Below are 19,937 nucleotides of genomic sequence, written 5' to 3'. Positions count from 1 at the left end.
GGCAGAGAGAGGGGGAGACACAGAATCTGAAGCAGGCTCCAGGCTCTGAGCTGTCAGCACTGAGCCTGACACGGGGTTCGAGCCCACAGACAGGGAGATCATGACCCGAGCCAAAGTCAGACACTTAACCAACTGAGCCACCCAGGTGCCTCTATGGATTCTTTTATTAGCGTGGTATAATCCATTCAGGTTGCTATTCATTTCGATGCTCAAGGAATTATGGATTTGGCCAGTGAGACGCCTTCATACTGCCTCCTGTGTCCCCGTCCATTTTTAAGCACTTTTTAGTTTTATGGAACAAGCCATTCCAACTAATCCTGTATTTTTCCAATCTCAGCCATGCAATTAGCCATTTCTTCAAGGTTCCAATTGTTGGGGGATTTTATTTAGAAACCAAGATTAGGTGCTAGGGGTGTTCATTGCTGCTGGAGTTATGTCCAAGCTCACCCAGTGGACAGAGCTAAGAAGTACAGTTTCCTTTTTAAAAAATAAATGTATACAAATGATCTCTAGGTAGAATTAGCCTTTTATCTCCTTCCCCCATTTCAGATTGGTTTTGTCCTTCTTTCACAGTGCAAACCAAGGTTACAAAAGCAACAATAAATCTTTTTGTTTGCTGAGTCCTGTGATACAACATAATATCGGAGCTACTCTAATAATAGCACCAATGACAATAGCACCAATAACAATGGTTTCTTGCCATTCTTTTTCCTTCGAGTATATCACACTCGAGTATATAATCAATATACTTAGTTCAAAATCACTGGGATTAATTCTATTTCTTTTGTTCTCACTGTATGGTTATCTATCGGACACATAGTTAAGTTTGTCTCTGTATTCAGTTATAGGGTTTCTCCCATTCTTGTTGATTTTAGTTTATCTTTTGAATATATAGAACATTAACACGGTTCAGAAGTCAGAACTATGTGAAAAAAGACACTCAGAGAAGTTCCATCTCCTTTAGCCTTTCTTTTCTGCTTATTCATGTAGATAACCAATTTCATTATTTTCATATCTTCACTATATTTCTTTTTGCAATATACTTTATTTTGTCTTCCTTCTTGCACAAATGATAACCTGGATGTTTTTTTGTTTATTTTAATTTTCTTCACCTAATGTATCCTGAGATTATACTGTATCTATTCAGATCTTTTTCATTTTTTTCCAACTGTAAACTATTCCACTATTACCATATATATTCAACAAGTCTCCTGATGTGGCCATTAGGTTGTTTCCAATATTTTGCTATTATAAGTAGTGTTGTCATGAACAATCATGTGCATATGTCTTTTTCATGTTGTTGGAGGTATAGCTTAGGATAAGTTCCTAGAACTTAGGAGTCAAAGGGTAAACACACATAGTTTTGTTGGATGTTGTCAAATTTTCCTCTGTAAGGATTGTACCATTTTATATTCCCCCTGGTAGTATATAAATAAAATGTCATCTTCTCCGTAGCTTGACAATATAGTGTATAGTCAAGCTTTAGAACTTTTGCAAAGGTCACAGGTGAGAAATGGCATTTTTAGTTTAATTTCTCTGATTACAAAGGAAGTTGAGTATCTTTTCTTATTTTTAAAGACCATGTGATCTCAGGTTCCAAAAAAGTAATGAAAAAGGTTAAGTCCCAATGTGCTAGCACTTTTCAAGTCTCTGCTTGCAAATGTTTGATAACATCCCATCAGCCCAAGCAATTCATATGGGCAACCTCAGGTTTAAGTGGAAGAGAAATAAACTTCTCTAGACGGAAGGAGCAGCAAAGTTACACTGTAAAGTGACACGCATCCACAGATGCGTATTTGTGACCATTTTGTAATGGTCTACGTTCACTGCTCTTTTCTTCAGGGTTTTTAATAGCTATTTTTGCATGTTTATTTTGCCAAATGAACTTTAGAATCAATTCATCTAGCTTTGGAAAAAAAATCCATTGGCATTTTTATTGAAATTCACTTAAAATTAAAATGAAACTAGGCTTATCCAGAAGTATTTAATCTTTTATAATTATTATAAATGTTTCTTATTCTCTTCCACTATACTTCCAACTGGGCCAGCTCATATATTGATATATACAAAGGCTTTTACATTTTGCATGTTAATTTTATACTTTCTATCTTGCTACATATTATACCTTTTGAATTAGTTTTATCGTTAATTCTCTAGAGCAATTATACACCCATATCATTAACAGATAAGAGTTTTCCTTCGTTTCTAATTCTTCTTCCTGTATTTATTTTTTCCTAATTGAATTGGCTAATATTCCAATACCATATTAAATAACAGTGGTGATAGTGGCAATTCTCACCTTGTTCCTGACCTTAGTAGGAGGTAAATTTCTCCCTATTCAGTTGGATGATGGCCTTTGGGAATTATCCATACATGCATAAATACACACACACACTCACATGTGTGTGTGTGTGTGTGTGTGTGTGTGTGTGTGTGTGTGTTTGCATTAATGAAATATCCATAAATTTCTATTTCCTTGAGTGTTTTTATCAGGAATAAATGTTAAAGTTTGTTGAGTGTCTTTTTAGCATCTATGGAAATAATCTTATTTCCCCCCCCCCCTTAGATTAGTTATTATTTTGAATTATATTAATAGATTTGCTAATATTGGGCTATCTGTGCATTCCTGGAATAAAAGCAAATTGGTCATGGTATATTTTGTCTTTATATACCACTGGCCCTAGAAAACATGGATTTGAACCATGTGGGTCCACCTATATCCAATTTCTTTCAACAAACTTTTGGAAAATTTTTTGGAGATTTGTGACAATTCGAAACAACTCAGAAACAGCATAGCCTGGAAATTTCAAAAACATTAAGAAAAAGTTAGGGATGTCACGAATGTGTTAATTCTATGTAAATACTAGTCTATTTTATTATTTACTACCATTAAAATGTACACAAATCTATTATGAAAAGTTAAAAATTATCAAAATTTACACAGAGACCATAGATTATCTTTTCATTTTTGATGTCTGGTATTCATAAAACATATACCATCTAGAGTATTTTGTATCCTTTAAGGCAATATTGATGTTAAGTACAACAGATAATTCATCTTGTAAACAGATGATGTAAACTTATGGATAAACACAAAGCTCTATACATGTATTTTCTCTTCCTTATTAACATTTTCTTTTCTCTAGCTTGCTTTATTATAAGAATACAGTATATAATCCATATAAAAAACAAAATATGTGTTAGTTGACTATGTTATTGGTAAGGATTCTGGTCAACAGTGGGCTATTAGTAGTAAATTTGGGGGGGAATCAAAAGTTATGCATAGATTTTGTCTGTGTGGAGGGTCAGTGCTCCAACCTCCAGTTGTTCAAGGGTCGACTGTACTGCTGGATTTAGTTTGCTAACACTTGTGTAGGATTCTTTTTCTTACATGTTCATGAATGAAATTGAACTGTCATTTTCTTTTCTCTTGGTGCCCTCGTTGGATCTTGATATCAGTGTTCTACATTCTCGTAAAATGTATTTGGGAGTGTTTCTATTTTTCTTTCTTGAATAGTTTTTAATATGAATGGAATTTGTTGTATCTGGCTCTCTCAGTCAGTAGAGCATGAGACTCTTGATCTTGAGGCCACAAGTTCAAGCCCCATGTTGGGGGGTAGAGTTTACTTAAAAAAAAAATTATATAAAATATATGAATGGAATATTTTCCTTTACTTGGTAGAACTCACCAATAGCCTAGAATATATTTTGCTAGATTTTTGACTACTGACTCAGTTTTTTATTTTTTTAATTATTTTTTAAAATATAATTTATTGTCAAGTTAGCTAACATACGGTGTATATAGAGTGCTCTTGACTTCGGGAGTAGATTCCCATGACTCATCACTTACATACAACACCCAGTGCTCATCCCAACAAGTGCCCTCCTCAATGCCCATCACCTATTTTCCTCTCCTTCCACCCCACCATCAACTCTCAGTTTGTTCTCTGTATTTAAGAGTCTCTTATAGTTTGCCTCCCTCTCTGTTTGAAACTATTTTTCCCTTTCCCTTCCCCTATGGTCTTCTGTTCAGTTTCTCAAGTTCCACATATGAATGAAAACATGATATCTGTCTTTCTCTGACTGACTTATTTCACTTAGCATTATAACCTCCAGTTTCATCCACGTTGTTGCAAATGGCAAGATTTCATTCTTTATCACTGGTAAGTAGTATTCCATTGTATATAGAAACCACATCTTTATCCATTCATCAGACCAGCCACATTTGGGTTCTTTCCATAATTTGGCTATTGTTGATAGCACTGCTATAAACATAGGGGTACATGTGTCCCTATGAATCGGCACTCCTCTATCCTTTGGATAAATTCCTAGTAGTGCTATTGCTGTGTCATAGGGTAATTCTATTTTTAATTTTTTGAGGAACCTCCACACTGTTTCCCAGAGAGTTGTACTCGTTTGCATTCCCACCAACAGTGCAAGAGGGTCCCCTTTCTCCACATCCTTGCCAGCATCTGTTGTTTCCTGAGTTGTTAATTTTAGCCACTCTGACCTGTGTGAGGTGATATCTCAGTGTGGTTTTGATTTGTATTTCCCTGATGATGAGTGATGCTGAGCATCTTTTCATGTGCCTGTTGGCCATCTGGATGTCTTCTTTGGAAAAGCGTCTGTTCATGTCTTCTGCCCATTTCTTCACTGGATTATTTGTTTTTCAGGTGTTGAGTTTGGTAAGTTCTTTATAGATTTTGGATTCTAACCCTTTATCTGATAGGTCATTAGCAAATATCTTCTCCCATCCCCTGACTCAGTTTTTTAAATGGTTATAGAATTATTCATATTTTTATTTCTTATAAGTATGTTTTGGAAAGTTTTGTCTTTCTAGGAATGTGTTCATTTCAAGTACATGTTGAAGTTTTTTGCATAATTTTTAGAGAATTTCTATTGTTATCTCTTTGATATCTATAGCTTCTGTAGTTATGCCCCCTTTTGATTTCCAATACTGGTTATTTGTGACTTCATCCTTTTTCTATGATTCATCTTACCAGAGGTTTATCTACCTTATTAGTTTTTTGAAAGAACCAACTTTTGGCTTTATTGATCTTCTATGTCATAGTTGTCTGTTGCTGCAGAGTATGTTACAGTAAATCATATTGACAAACAGCAACCATTTCATTTACTCACAATTCAGTGGATCTGCAATTTGGGAAGACATCAGCTGGGACATCTTGTCCCTGTTCCACACGGTATTGTGTGGGACTGACATGGCCGACCTAAAATGACATGTCTGTTGACTTGGTACTGGGGTGTGTTGGTCCTCCTCCACATGGTCTTTCTAGGAGGACAGCCTGGGCTGGGTACAGAAGTACCTAAATGGGCAAAAATAGAACCCACAAGGCCTCTTAATGCCTGGGCCCAAGAGTCATTTCTGCTGCTTCTGTTGGTCAATGCAAATTTCAGGGCCAGCCTAGATACAAGGGGAAGGAAATAGACTTTACCTCTTGTGGGGAGGGGTGGCAAAAGTCACATTGCAAAGGGGCCTGCAGGATGGGAGGAAAGTTATGGTCCTTTTTGGAAAAATACACTAGGGTCTAAATTGTATGTTTTTTCCTGTTTCATTAATTTCTGTGAATTAATCTCGCATGACATTTATAGTCTTTCTTGAATCTATGGCTTGATATCTTCCATAAATTTTGAAAATTCTCAGACAGTATCTCTTGAAATACTGCTTCTACTCCATTATTTCTGTCTTTTCCTTCCATGGTGCCAATTAAATGTATGTTTGGTTGTCTTACTTTATATACCATGTCCCTTAGCCTCTATTCCAACTGTACCATCTTTTTGCATTTCTAGAAAATTGCTGCATTCTGAGTAATATATTATGACACATGTCCTAATTTATTCATTCTTTCAGTTGTGTCTAATGTGTTGTTAGACCTGATCATTAGAGGCTTTGAAAACATTTTTCAAATATAATTTACATGTATTTCTGTACCAAACTGACAATGTTACTTTTAAAAATAATTTTGTGTTTCCGTGAATAGCCTCAAATTTTCTTTTCCACCATCTTGGATCTGTTTCTACTGTATTTTTTTTTTTTTTTTTTTTTTTTGCTGATTCTTACCTCTGGATACTTTGTTTCTCTCTTTGCCTAGTTATTTTTTATTGTGTGCAGCTCAGACTCCTCCAAGAGTTATTTGTAGACTCTTTGGGGCCTAAGATGAATATGACCGTATAAATGTAACTCTGTCGAGCACTGGGGACATTGCCATTTGAGTGTCACTTCAAACTACACTCACAGCGTGAGGTTCTCTAGAACAGCCAGCCAAGCGCCACACTAACTACTGTGTATATATAACAGCTTCCACTTAAGAGGGATATACTGTTGGATGCCTGAGTGGCTTGGTTGGTTAAGCATCTGACTCTCAGTTTCAGCTTAGGTCATGATCTTGCAGTTTGTGAGTTTGAGCCCCATGTTGAGCTCTGTGCTGACAGTGTGGAACCTGCTTGGGATCCTCTCTGCCCCTCCCCCACTTGCTCTCTTCCTCTCAAAATAAGTAAATAAAAACTTAAAAAAAAAGAGGGATATACTATTATCCTCATTTTACAGATGAGAAAACTGAGACTCAGAAATTAAATAACTTCCCCAAGATCATCTAGCTGTAAGTACAGGAGCCAGAGTTCAGTCCTGAGACTGAGTCCTGAGTCATGGCTTTTTGCCACCACCCTGTATTACAGGGAGGGAAGAATCATAATTTGGCTTTTATTTAAGCTTTGAAATGGGCTCAACAAACAACACACGTAGAAATAGGTTCCTGTTCCAAAAGTTTGGGTGTATAAAACTGAAACATCATTATCTTAAAACTGCAATTGGCAAAAGCAAGTTGGCAAGAAACCACTGTATCTAATAAAGTATAATTTTTGCTAGAGCTTCATTTTCCTGGAATGGGTCAGCAGTTCCCTGGGAGACTGTCAGGCTGGGGAATGAAAACTCATCGCCTTGGTAATGCACCTGGGTCAGGCCTGTCACTGGTAAGCCAAAGGTAGGAGCAGGTAAGGAAAGGAATACCTCTTTTCTCATTAGAATAAGTACAGCCAGTCAATGTTTGTTTTACAGGGACCTAGAGTCGTTCCTGGAGGTTGCCACCCGAGCCTTCTAGAAATCGTCTTTCCAAATAAGAGTAGATAGCAACCCTGGAGAGCTTTTGGTAGTCCAGGTTCTTCTAGTTATTGACGAGAGAGGAGTGAGGACTTGCTCAAGTCCCATAGCCAGTTGGTGGCCGAGCCATCCTTGGAACTCTGGTGTTAGACTCTCTTCTACATCAGATGCCTCAATCCCCATCTCCACCCCCTTGCCTCCAAGTTCCTTCTGTCAGCTGCACACCCAGGTAAGGGATTCTCTCTGGGGGGACTCAGGAGCCATACTTTTCCTGGGCTGTCATCTGTACCTTGTAGTTTTTGAGGACTTTATCGTCGATCATCCTTTTCATCAAGTTGCATTTTTGCTACTGTCAGTTAACTGTCTGAGCGCTCTTCTAAGAACCGGAGTTGAGCTGAGCCTGGCTGGGAGATAATAAACCAAAAGAAGGAACCCTCAGGAGAGAGCTTATTTGCATAAAATCACTGGAGAAGAATTAAGTACCAAAATAGGTGAAGTAGCTGTAATGAAAGCAACAGGCTTCAGAGAACTGAGAGGTGAACGTGGGCTGGAGAAGTTTCACGTAGGAGGGAAACTCAGCGGAGCTCTGAAAGCTGTGTGGGATCAAGATAAACACAGGAGCAGGGAGGGCATGCAAGTTAGGGAGCAGCACACTCAGAGATGAAGTCGAGGTTCCTAGTGCAGGGAGCAGGTCTGCTGATCCGAGGGCAGGGTTAGTGTGGGGGGAGGAATTTGAAATCCCAAGACCAGAACAATAGAGATTATCATAATATCTTTTGGCTTAAAGAGACTTCTAAAAGAACTATTCCCCCTTTTTTTTTATTGTTTGTTTGTTTGTGTGTTGATTTATTTATTTATTTATTTTACATGAACAAAAACCGAACCCTTGGGCAGGTCAGGTTAAGTGACCTGCCCAAGGTTACACAGCAAGCCTAGAATTTGGATTTGCTATCGTGGGAAGTGGGGAGCTATGACAGACTCTTCAGGAGGAGAGTGGCCTAATGCAAGTTATTTTGGACAAGATGAGTCTGCCAGCTTCAAACATAAAAGGTCATGTGTGGAAAGAGGCAGCACACTGGTGAATTTGTGTGCCTGGCTCCTAGAAAGAGGCCCCGCAGGGAATTTGCTTGGTTCTGGGAAGGCCAAGCACTTTTCTTTTAGGCAACTGTCTCCTCTTGTGTTCTTGCATCTCAGTGGGAACAGTGGTCCTTAGCCCATGTTCTCTTCTTCACACTAGAACCTCCCAGTTGTCTCTGGAAAGAGACTTTCCTGATTGCGGGGGAGGGTGGACCATGAGGCCCCCGCACAGCTCCCTGAGATTCCCCTCCTGTTGGAGCTCACTAATAATCGCTACCACCCCCATCCACCTTTGAGGGTCCCCATTAAATCTCTGACTGGAGCTGGGAATGATTGTGGAGGGTATTGGCATGGGAGGAGTCAGGGCCCTGGCCAGCCGCTGCTGAGATACCACTGGTTCACCTTCACCATGGCACCCTCTTCTTCGGGTTGTTCGTCCTGGCTCTGGGCCTACCTCAATTGTTCCCATGAGGAAGGTGAGGAAAACCTAATTGACAAGCAAAGCCTTCCTCGTCTCAGGTCATATAAGGAGCGAAGGGCAAAGCCTTAAGTCAACTGCGGATGTGCTCCCTCCCATTCACACTGCTCCCTAAAGACTTCTTCCCTGTCCCCTGACACAGGGTGTATGATGTTGGATACTGGGTGGGCATCAGGAGGTGGAGACAGGAGGGTGCACTGGTCTGTGTCTGGGATGGAATCTGTAATGGGTGGTGGTGTCCCCTGTGGTCATCAGCACAGGACACGGAGTATCTAGAGAATGTTGGTTTGGGACTTCCCAAGTCATCTCTAATGTTTTTTGTACAATCATCAGACTAGAGGATGTGTCTACCCAAAAAGTTGTGACCGTGTTAATACTGTTATCATTCTTTGGCATGCCTGATGAAAAATTGAGATTGATGAGTTAGGACAGCCAAAAAAAAAACTGGTCTTATAGACGTGACAAAAGAATAAATTTCCACATGCCAGGGACTCAGGCTATAGAGCAACACACACAACAAGCCCTTTAAGAACATTCTTTTAAAAAGACTTTGGTCCCAAGGAAAGCATATCAGATGACATTAAGGAGAATCAAATTCCACATCATGGTCTTTTTAGTAACTTGCTGAGTGATCTTCGGCAAGTTTGTTAACCTCTCTGGGTCTTAGGTTCCTGAGACATTAAATGAGATGATATCAAGGATCTGCCCACGTTGGCCATTCTAGAATTCTTTATTATTTTTTTTATTGTTTATTTTTGAGAGAGACCTAGTGCAAGTGAGGAAGGGGCAGAGAGCGAGAGGGAGACACAGAATCCGAAGCAGGCTCCAGGCTCTGAGCTGTCAGCACAGAGCCCAATGTGGGGCTCGATCCCATGAACCATGAGATCATGACCTGAGCCGAAGTCGGATGTTTAACCGACTGAACCACCCAGCTGCCCCACCATTCTAGAATTCTAAGACAAATGTTTAGAGGTTAGTCTAGCTACCCCAGAAAGATTCTCTAGTCCTCACTGTCCCCTTCTACTGACTATGGCATGTGACCATCAAAGCACCACACTGAGGAAGAGATGCTGACATCCTGTGATGCTTGGCGCACAGGTGGTCCTGGTGTTGGAGCAGCAGCCAAGCATGACTTGTGGTTTTTGACTCTGCTCCCACAGGCAGTCATGTGTGGTGCCTCCTCCCAGGTCAACAGCATTCTGCAGGCCCTTGGGTGTACATGGGATAAAGTGCTGCATGCAGAGACAGATAATCCCAGAAGACCTGCTTACAGCCCAGACAGTACAGGGGACAGATGCAGGCTGACTTGAACCCTCCCCTTCCCAGGTCGCCAGGACAGCTCACTGCTTGGTGGATGGCAGCGCTGGCCCGGAGCCTGTCCCTGCCCTTGCTGGCATGGTCTGTGTGAGCTGGTAAAAATCACCTAGTCTCTCTGAGCCTATAAAAATGTTAACAGAGTCATAATTCCTGCCACTTACTTACCCTTTAGGGTTGCTGGGAGGACAATATACTTTTCAAAGAGTCTGAGAATTTAATGTACCCTGAAGAGTGGCCTTAACTGCACATGTGTTGGCCTTAAAAGTCCTCCCCCCACTGCCCAAGGCAAGGGCCTTCCTTTCATCCGGGGAGACAAGCCACTCCTAGCTTGTGTACAGCCGTCTTCTGTTCACACAGCAGTTTCCTGTTCTTTGATCCTTGAGACAACCTCAAGAAGAAGGCCAGGAAACCAGTCGTATCCCCATTTGATAGATGAAGAAGTCAAGGTTCAGAGACATTAATTCTTGATTAAGGTCACAAAATGGCTGTCTTTCCTCAAGGCAGGGATAGGGGTGGAAAATTGTGCCCCAGGCACAGCATAAGTGGAAAAATATAAAGGAAATTTGTAAATTAAGAGAGCATGGGCTGTTTTAATTTTGCTTTTGAAATCAGCCTCCTTACCCCTGGCCTGATGTTGGGCTAATGCACTCTGGGTTTCCCTGAAGAGTTGGGGCTCTTAATCTCACAGGTGCAGCAGTCAAAGGGCTTTTAAAAACTTCTGGTGTCCAGGATACCCAGGCCCCACATCAGGCCAACCAAATCTGAGCCTCTGTCTTGGGGGGCTAGGCAGCAGGTGATGGGTTGAGGACCTTTGCTTCAGAAGGTGCTTCCCTAAGGATACTCGTGTGTGAATTTACCTCGTCAGGCCTGATGCTCTAATGGCCTTTTGTTAGTTCCAGGACCCCAGTGGTCATGGCTCTTCCCACTTGGATGACTGATCTCAGCCAGACCTGTTTCTCTGAATGTGCACAGATGCCTTCCTCTTTCATTCCCATCAGCGTGGAAAAGTACATGTTTTTTTCCTTTACTGACCTTACTGAGTTGGGAGTTTCTCAAAGCCCTTTATAGATCCGTGAGCTGGAGGCTAAAACAATCTTCCAAAAGAGAAAGATTCATGGGGTTCAATCATGCCACAAGTGCTTTGATAATTTCTTCCACAATACCTCAGGGGTGCTATGGGAACAGGCAAGAATTTTTTTTTCCATTTATCTGGTGGGAAGCGGAGAACTGGAGTGAGGGCCAAGTCACTCTGGGAGTCAGTGGGGACAGCACCAAGGGGTCTAAGTTCTCCTGTTCTGAGCACTTAATGTTTAGATTCTGGATATAGTTACTCTAAGCAGTTACCATGGGCGATTCAGATCATCAAGTTAAAAACATGAACTCTGGGGGCTCCTGGGTGGCTCAGTCGGTTGAGAGTCAGACTTTGGCTCGGGTCATGATCTTGCAGTTGTGAGTTAAGTTCCACATCAGGCTCACTGCTGTCACTGCTGTCAGTGTGGAGCCCACTTCGGATCCTCTACCCCTCCCTTGCTCGCACTCTCTCAAAAATAAACAAACCTTAAAAAACAACAACAACAACAAAAAAAACCCAAAACGTGAACTCTGTAGTTGTATGAGGAAATCACAGAACATTGAGGTTGGAAAGGTCTGAAAAATGGTTTGTGCTAACCATCTCTGTGACACTGAAATTATGATCACAACTATCACTGTACGTTTTCCACTCCTGGTTCTGGGGAACAAAGGTTATGGAGCAAGGCCAGGCCCCCTTTAGATACTGAAGGAGGGTCTCCTACATCCCCCTCGGCTTTTCTTCCCTGGTCTTCCCAAGTGTGTTTAAACAGGACACATTGAAACGTGAAGGGTCAGATGTCCTATCTGTTTTCTGATCTTTTCTCTTTCTTTCTTGCCTCCTTTGGATAAAATATTTTTATTGCTTCAATTCCACCACCCTACCCTGCTGAACATGAGCCTGCTAATTATACATGTTTTTGTTATTTTGGCATTTATAATTACAACATGCATCCTTGACTTGTTAAAATCTAATTAAATGATTACTTTAATCACTTCCCAGATAAAGGAAAAACCTTATCGGCGTGACTCCATTTACTCTGAATCTGCCCACACAGCAATATGTTACATGTATTTTAAACCCCACCCTCCATTATTTTTATTGTTTCTATCAGGGGTGGCAAATTTTTTCTATAAATGGCCAAATGACAAAATTTTTTAGCTTTTGTGGCTCACGTATGGTCTCTATCACATATTCTTTTTTTTTTTTTTTTTTTTTTTTTTAACCTTTAAAGGTGTGAAAACCATTCTTCTCTAGAGAGCCATACAAAAATAAGCTGCGGGCAGATTTGACCTATGAGCCTCAGTGTACTGGCTCCTGCTTTATGCAGTCAGTATTATTTGGGATTTATTCACCCTTACTGCACTTCATTCCTTCTTACATTACCATGCTTCTATCTGGCATCATTTTCCTCGTACCATTTGGAATGTGTCATCCCACTGTCTTCGGGTGTCTATCGCTTCTGAGAAATTGACCGTTAATCATAATGTTGGTCTCCTGTGTGTTTTTCTTCTGCTCTTGAAATTTTTTCCTTCGCTTTAGAACTACACGTAGACACAGCGGTTAGTACAGTTCAAGTATCTGGGTAAATTTCTCTCTGTGTTTTTCCCACCTAAAGTTTCCCCCCCTTCACCCCCAGTTTCTTTGATCTGTGGCTCAATATCTTTCTTCACATGTGGAAAGTTTTCAGCCATAATCTCTTCAAATCCTTTTCTGCCTCTTTCTCTGCTTCTTTTGGGACTCAGTACGTGTATGTTTGTGTGCTTGGCAGTAGCCACAGATCTCTGAGGCTCTGTTTATTTTTCGTCAATCTTTTTTTCTTCTCTATTTTTCAGAAATGTACCTTCTATTGATCTATCAATCTGGCTTGAAGTTTAAAAGTTCTTTTTCCTACCATCTCAAGTCTGTTGTTGAGCCAATCTAATAAATCTTTCAGTGTTGTGTTTTTCAACTCTGGATTTCCTTTTTTTTTTTTTTTTTTTTTTTTACTAACTTCTATCCGGGCCCACTCAGAACTGGTTTCCATTGACTGCTGTTTTTTCCCCCATAGCGCAAGTCTCCCTTTTCAGTTTCATGGCATGTCTAGTAATTTGTGGTTGCAAACTGGACATGTTTGATAAACATCTAGCAATTCTGGATTTGTTTAATTTTTTCTGAGGGTTGTTGGTTTTTCAGCAACTTGCCTAGACTTAAACTGTGGAATCCGTCTTCTCCTTCATGATGTGTAGCCACTGATGTGTTTGATCAGTTTTTTATTTCTTATTTTTATCTTTTTAACCTGGCATTCTAGGAGTCATCCCTGGGTCTGCATGGTTTAGTGATCAGTCGGCGACTCGGACAGAGGTCGTGCTCAAATGACTTGGGTTGCTAAGGCTCCATACGTGTAGGTTGTGGAAGGACACAAAGTTTGAACCAACTCTCAAGCTTCTCTTCACTTATTCCAGGTCTTCCTAGCACGGATGTAGATTTCCAGTCAGCCAGGAGAAAGGAAAGAGCGTCTTTCAACCTTCCTCATTTCCTGGATTGCCCCCATTAAAAATCTGATTAGTTCACCTCTCACCCTACCTTGAAACAAAACATTAGGCTAATAGAGCCGTGGATGTTACCCATTTATTAGTTCACTACTATATACTCTCTTTTGTCTGTTTTGTTTTGTTCTTTGTTTTCTCTCTTGGTTTCTATTTATTTGGTGGTGTTTCCTGGTACTTTTTTTTTTTTTTTATTGGAAGCCGGGCATTAGAAATACAATTTCATGTTGTAGATGGTGCTATCTTCCTTCGTAAAAGCAGACAGGTAGGGGCATATCACCTTAATCTATTCTGGAATAAAAATGATTCAAAGTGGACTCCGTCTTTTTTGCAGGATGGCCTATTTCAAGTTTATCCCTACTCCAAGGGTCTAGCTCTTTGAAGCGCCAACTGAAACCCAGGATGTTTACCAGGCCTGCCCTCCTTGATGCACATTACACCCTAGTGTTTCTTTCCAGTTTCACACAACTGCCTGAAGCTCTGCGTGGCATGTTAGCCTCTTACCTGCTGATGTCTCTTGTCAAAGATTTGGCAAATGTTTCTAGGGTAAAACCAGCACCAAATGTTGGGCCCATGCTCTTCACTTCCCTTCTCTCTGGCTATTGACCCCTCCAGTTCTTGGTGCCTTTTTGACTCTCAGTGGAAGGGCACGATCATGCATGTGCACACACACAGAGAATGTGGAAATGCACAATAGGATTTCTGCAGAAGGAAAAATCAAGACCCAGAAGATCCCATAGTGTTTGCAGGAAAGAGATGTAGGGATCCATCTACTGTCTTCAAGAACAGTCTCCTTTGAGCCCCTTTAAAACCTTTCAGATCTAGAGTCAGCAGATGGAGACTCTCAACCCAATCCTACTTCTTGAAAGAACAATGTTGACTACTTCTGCTACAAAATTATGCTAATAATGACCGCTTTCTCTCTGGATTGTTTTGATAAGGAACAGCACCTTTCCTCAAAAGGAACGTATTTCAATATACAACTTGTGCAGGCACTTGGCTAGATATTCTGCTTATGTTATTTGATTGAAAATTTTTTAGAAATTATAGAGAGCTGAGTGTATTAACAGTCATAAAAATCTAAGGAACCTACTTTTTATAGCAGGGGACCAAAGAGTTTCTTTGAGGAGAGATTTGTTTATTTGTTTGTTTGTTTGTTTGTTTCTCAGGCTTAGAGCCTGGAAGACTAGGATACGTGCTGAACAGGACATCTCTCAAAGACAACGGGATAGTTGGCTTCCAGCACCAATGCTCCTTTACCTGTGGGATTCTCGCAAAGCCCAGTGAAGAGCTTCGGCAACAGCCAACCTGACAATCTAGAGGCAGATCCCAGGCTCCCATCTGGGCTTCCTGGGGCTAAAGGCTACTGTTGATCCCCAGATGCCATTTTCCTGTTTTACCTTGATGATCTCTTTATAGTAGCAGAATAGACTGAGCATTGATTGGTTGGCAAATAATGGCCATGGGGCCAAATCCGGCCTTATGCCTGTTTTTGTATGGCCTGTGGGCTAAGAATAGATTTTACATTTTTAGATTTTTTTTTTCATGTAGATGTCCATTTGTTCCAGCACCATTTGTTGAAAAGGCTCTCTTTTCTCCATTATATTGCCTTTGCTTCTTTGTCAAAGATCAGTTGACTTTACTTCCATGGGTCTGTTTCTGGGCTGTCTACTCCATCCCACGGATCTCTTTGTCTGTTTTTCTGTCAATACCACATTGTAGCTTTATAGTAAGTCTTGAGGTTGGCTAGTATCAGGCCTCTGACTTTTTTCTCCTTTGATATTCTGTTGACCATTCTGGGTATTTTGCCTTTTCATATACACCTTAAAATCCGTTCATTGATATCCACAAAGGTTTTTAAAGGTTTAAATGGTTGCGAAAAATAGAAGGGTATTTCATGACACATGAGAATGATACGAAATTCAAATTTCAGTCTCCAGAAAGTTGATCTGTTTACATGTTGTCTATGATGTCTTTCACACTACAATAGCAGAACTGAGTAGCGACCGAGACTGTATGGTCTGCAAAACCCAAAATATTGACTATCTGGCTCTTTGCAGAAAATGCTTGCCGATGCCTGATCTAGATCTTAGGCTGTGACTTACACTTAGGTTGTTGGCTATGAGCACAGCCCACAGAACCAGACTGCCCATTTTCAAATCCTGCAGTCACCATTTGCTAACTGTGTCACCTTTAAAATGTCACTTAACCTTTCTGATGCTGTTCCTTATCTATAAGGTAGGGCTAATAGCATTTATCTCAGAGAGTTGTCATGAGGATGAATGAATTATTTCATGTAAGTCTTAGGATGCCTGACGTATAGAAGCTGCATATAAGTGTTAGCTACCATATACATTTGTATCCTAGCCGAAAAAAAATAAGTCTCGCCTCCTTGCCCTGCTAATTCACCAACCCTACCACCCCCAGAGTGATGATCATCTTAAAACACACATCAACACTCCTGTCTTTGAAGATCGGTCATGGCTCCCTGTTGCTCACGGAGGAGTCTGGCGTTTGCAGCTCCATAGCCCAGCTGCCTGCCTCTACCCTCCTCTACCCTGCCCTCCACTTACAAATCTGCTCCAGCCTTTTCTAGCATTCTGTCCTTGTCCACACCCCTGTTCCTCCCTGTCATGTGGCTCTTTCTGCCCAGAAAGCTTTCTTCTGGGAATGTAAGGATTATCACTGAGATCTGGGGCAAGTTACAGCAATCATTCCTGCTGTGAGCTCCAATATGGAAATCAGTGCCTGATCTCACAGTGGGCATGAAATGGAAATATACTCTTGCTGCTTATGAAACTCCAGATAAATACTTTTCAGGGTCAAAATGTAAAGCTGCAGAAGACGGCAGAGGTAGAAAAGAAATCAAGGCATCTCCCTCAAGTCAGGACCCCCATTTTGGCGTTGTCTAATGCTGTTTGGGGCTTCTCACATGGTACATCCTTACAGAAAGAGTGTACCAGGGGCAGAGAACTGGGCAAGGAAAGTCAGAAGACACAAGGGACCAGGATTTATGATTAGGTATCAGTATCATAAACGTATCATGAAGCTGTTAAAGTAAACATCAATATTACATAGCAATATAAAGAATACTCACAATACAATATTAAAGGGAGCTTGCAGGATATAATGTAATCCACACTGATTATAACTAAATGGAAAGAGTGCCCCGTCTGGAGCCTGATGATAGACCCAAGAGAGTGAACAAATCACGTTTGGTTATTGGGGTAGTGGCACTGTGGGCGAATTTTTGTTTTTATTTGGAGGGCTGTTAAAGGTACTATAGTGTTACTTGTGTATTTCAAAAATTAAATGTTTTATGGGAAAACTCTTTGGCTTACACACTTAGGATGAGTCTTTTATCGTATGTAAATTATATTTTGAGAAGGTAAAGAAAATGTAAATATTTTGTGAGACTGCCCCAAAGTCAGCTGGGAGGAAGAGAATGTCTTTGAGGTTTGCAGTTTCTCTACCTGCCTTTTCTTCCCCCTCCACCTCACACTCAGCAAGACCCTTCTCGACATCCCCACGGGAATCTCACGGTTACCTCTGAAACTCACCTAACCCTTCAGACTATTCCAGAATGTCCTTTGCCTCCCTTGCTTTGTCCTGGATCCCCAAACAACAGCAGCTAGGTGTCCAACATTACCTTAAGAGTTCTGCCCTTTGCTAAGGAGCCAGTAAAGGTATCTTTATACCTTTATTGCTAGATAACAGCGTGATGCAGGGTTATTACTGACCCCTGCCAGGTAACACTCTTGCTTTTCAACTTGGGGACTCTGCCTTAATAGGCTGTGTAAATGAAAGCAGGTGTCCCTGACAATGGAGGAGATAGCCAGAGGGATGAACCTGGACTTTTCTACTACAAGGGACGTTACTGAGCTGGGCACATAGATAGAGCTGGGAGGAAGGGCATGAAAGCTGTAAATCTAAAGCTGCAGCTAAATAATCTGAACTGTATTTGCTTTCTTTTAGGGCTCACCCAGGCCACTACCTCTCCTGGAGAGAACACACTGGAAAAGCAACTATCACCAGAGGTGAGGGCTTTGTCCTGGTAGGAGAAGAGGGGTGGGTGGCTGGGTTCCTTTTCTGGTGGGTATATCCAAATCTCGATGCAAGTTGGCAGGTGCCCCCTTGAGGTCTGGATGGAATGGGCTGGATGAGCTGCTTCCCCCAGGAGCAGTGAAGCTGCCTGGTACAGCAGAGAGGGCACAACCATATCTCCTGGAATTTGAGGCTCATCATCTCTGCATTCCGAGCTGGTGGTTCCCAGAAGCGTCCAGAAAGAGTTATAAATGGGCTTGTTATCTCTGTGAACCTTGAGCAGATGCCGTGAATTATCTGGAGGCATCTGGGTGAGGTCTTCCCAGAACATCCACAAGATAAGGGCTGAGAATAAATTCTTTATCTCTTACCGAAATCAGTAATTCCAGAGAAATTAACTTGTGTCTTGTGACAGCGAGATGTGGTCAAGCACCCTATTTATGGTGTGTTTTCCCCTGTTGGCATATTTCCTCTTCTACTCTTGATTCTGGGGAGAAAAGATGATCTTCCTTCCCAACGCCTTCTATGTGATTGCCAGCAGAGACTGCTCTGGACCTGTGTGGGCATCTGACGAAGCCTGAGTGGTCATGTGAACCCGAGTGCTGGTCACCCAGTCCCTTCTCTGCTCTCAACAGCCCCTCTGGGCTTAGGACACACTGATATGGCGGGGACTCCCGAGTTTCCCAGTTTCTGGTTTACCATTCATTTCCAGCAGCACATGAACATAATGCCTCCTGTACCTGCTTTTATGCAGATAAGCAAGTTAAAAGAGGGAAAGTAGATAATATAAAAAATATGATAGCATGGAATGGATTATTTTTAACTTTTTAGTCTAGATATACTGGGTCTCTTAATTATTTTTTTACTGTGGTAAAATACACATATGTTTTGAGGCATCCTTACCTGCCACTTGCTAAGGGCATTGTCAATAGATACATGTCCCCTTTTACTAGGTGAATGGGGACTATGATGAACATGACTATGGATAATCACTGCTTCTGAATTTTGCGTCTAGAGAGAACAAGTACATGGTCAAAGTACACCAGATTTCAGGACCTACAATATTTCTCTACGAGGGCAGTTGATGTTTCTGATATTTGGTTTCTGTTGCAGGCCCTGAAGAACTTTGCGTTCTCATGCAACCCAAAGAAGTCAGGATCCAGTGTGCCTCCGAAGTCAGGTATGTGACCCTGAGCCATGAGCTTGGAAGGCTGGCATCTTCTTTGTGAGGTAGTCAGCAGAGGCTCCAGTCCTACTCCTCTTGTATCCTTTGGCCATCCAAGCCTCTTCCCCAGCCTCAGTCCTTAACACCTCCTCCTTTCCCTTCAGCCATTTCTATAGAAGGACACCAGAGATAGAACCAACATGGTCCCACAGTGGCTTGCCTGGGAAAGGGTGACTTCTGGGAGCTCACCTTCAGGGGGCCCAGATGGTGCCATAGGAGCTGTGGGTTAGAACTTGGTCACTCATGTGCCTTCCTGGATCTTGTAATGTAAACTACAGTGGCACATTTTTCTACTACAGTAGACATTTTTCTCCTATAACAGGCTAGATTTGTCTAATACCTGGATGGTATGAGTGTTGCTCTTGAGCTGGCTGTCTTCTCTGGCTTTATTCTATCAAATGGCTACATTATAGACCATGTTTAATGGCTTTGCTTATGTTTGCTTTGCACTATCTTATCAGTTTCCAGTTAAGCATGCTATCCTTACTATTCTGTTATATAAGGAGTGTAGCTAGAAAAAGAAATCGATGCACCTCTCAGGAAATGATCTCTTTAGGAAGTTTACTTGTAATGGCCCTGTAACATGACCAGGAGTATGTCCGTGGTTTCTAGGGAGACTTAGTTCTAAAAATGCTTGTGGCCCAGGTGGGTCATGGAGGCTTCCTGGTGGACCATTTGCATCTGGCTTGCATCTGAGGTTTCTGTGTGTTCACAGAGTGATGTTCTCTGGCACTCTTTGAGTGCCATGCTCTGGCACTCTACAAGCTGACATTATCCCTTTTGTACCCAGGTCATTTTCAGGTCATTTCAGGTCATTACTGGTTACTTATTAATGGGGAAATGCAGAGCCAAGGGATAGAGGGAAGCAAGAGGCAGCAAGAGGGCCCGGCAAGAGGGAAAAGGAGAGCCATGAGTGACCTTCCATGGGATACCTGTGGCTTCCAGAGAAGAATGAGCCTCTTTTCAGCTGGGTTCCTATGGGTCCCAGTGACCACCTGGTCTTCAGCTTTCCACTGCCATGGCTTTTCACTGCCATGGCCTGCCCCTCCCATCTGGCATCATTGGCTCATTTGTGGGGAATGCAG

The 19,937-nt window shown here is 41.5% G+C and overlaps 1 protein-coding gene across 1 annotated transcript in view; it reads left to right on the top strand.

The window, feature by feature from the left end:
* The window catches only part of PLB1 (phospholipase B1), a 143,067-nt gene that overhangs the window by 24,831 nt on the left and 98,299 nt on the right, over positions 1-19,937 (top strand). Inside the window, 2 exon segments of the mRNA XM_053891038.1 lie at positions 17,559-17,620; positions 18,741-18,807. Coding sequence (XP_053747013.1) covers positions 17,559-17,620; positions 18,741-18,807 — 129 coding nt within the window.

The sequence above is a fragment of the Panthera pardus genome, unplaced genomic scaffold (assembly GCF_024362965.1).
Source record: "Panthera pardus isolate Hobbes unplaced genomic scaffold, ASM2436296v1 HiC_scaffold_26, whole genome shotgun sequence".
In the NCBI taxonomy this organism is placed as follows: Eukaryota; Metazoa; Chordata; class Mammalia; order Carnivora; family Felidae; genus Panthera; species Panthera pardus.
This window is presented reverse-complemented; position numbering and strand designations above follow the sequence as displayed.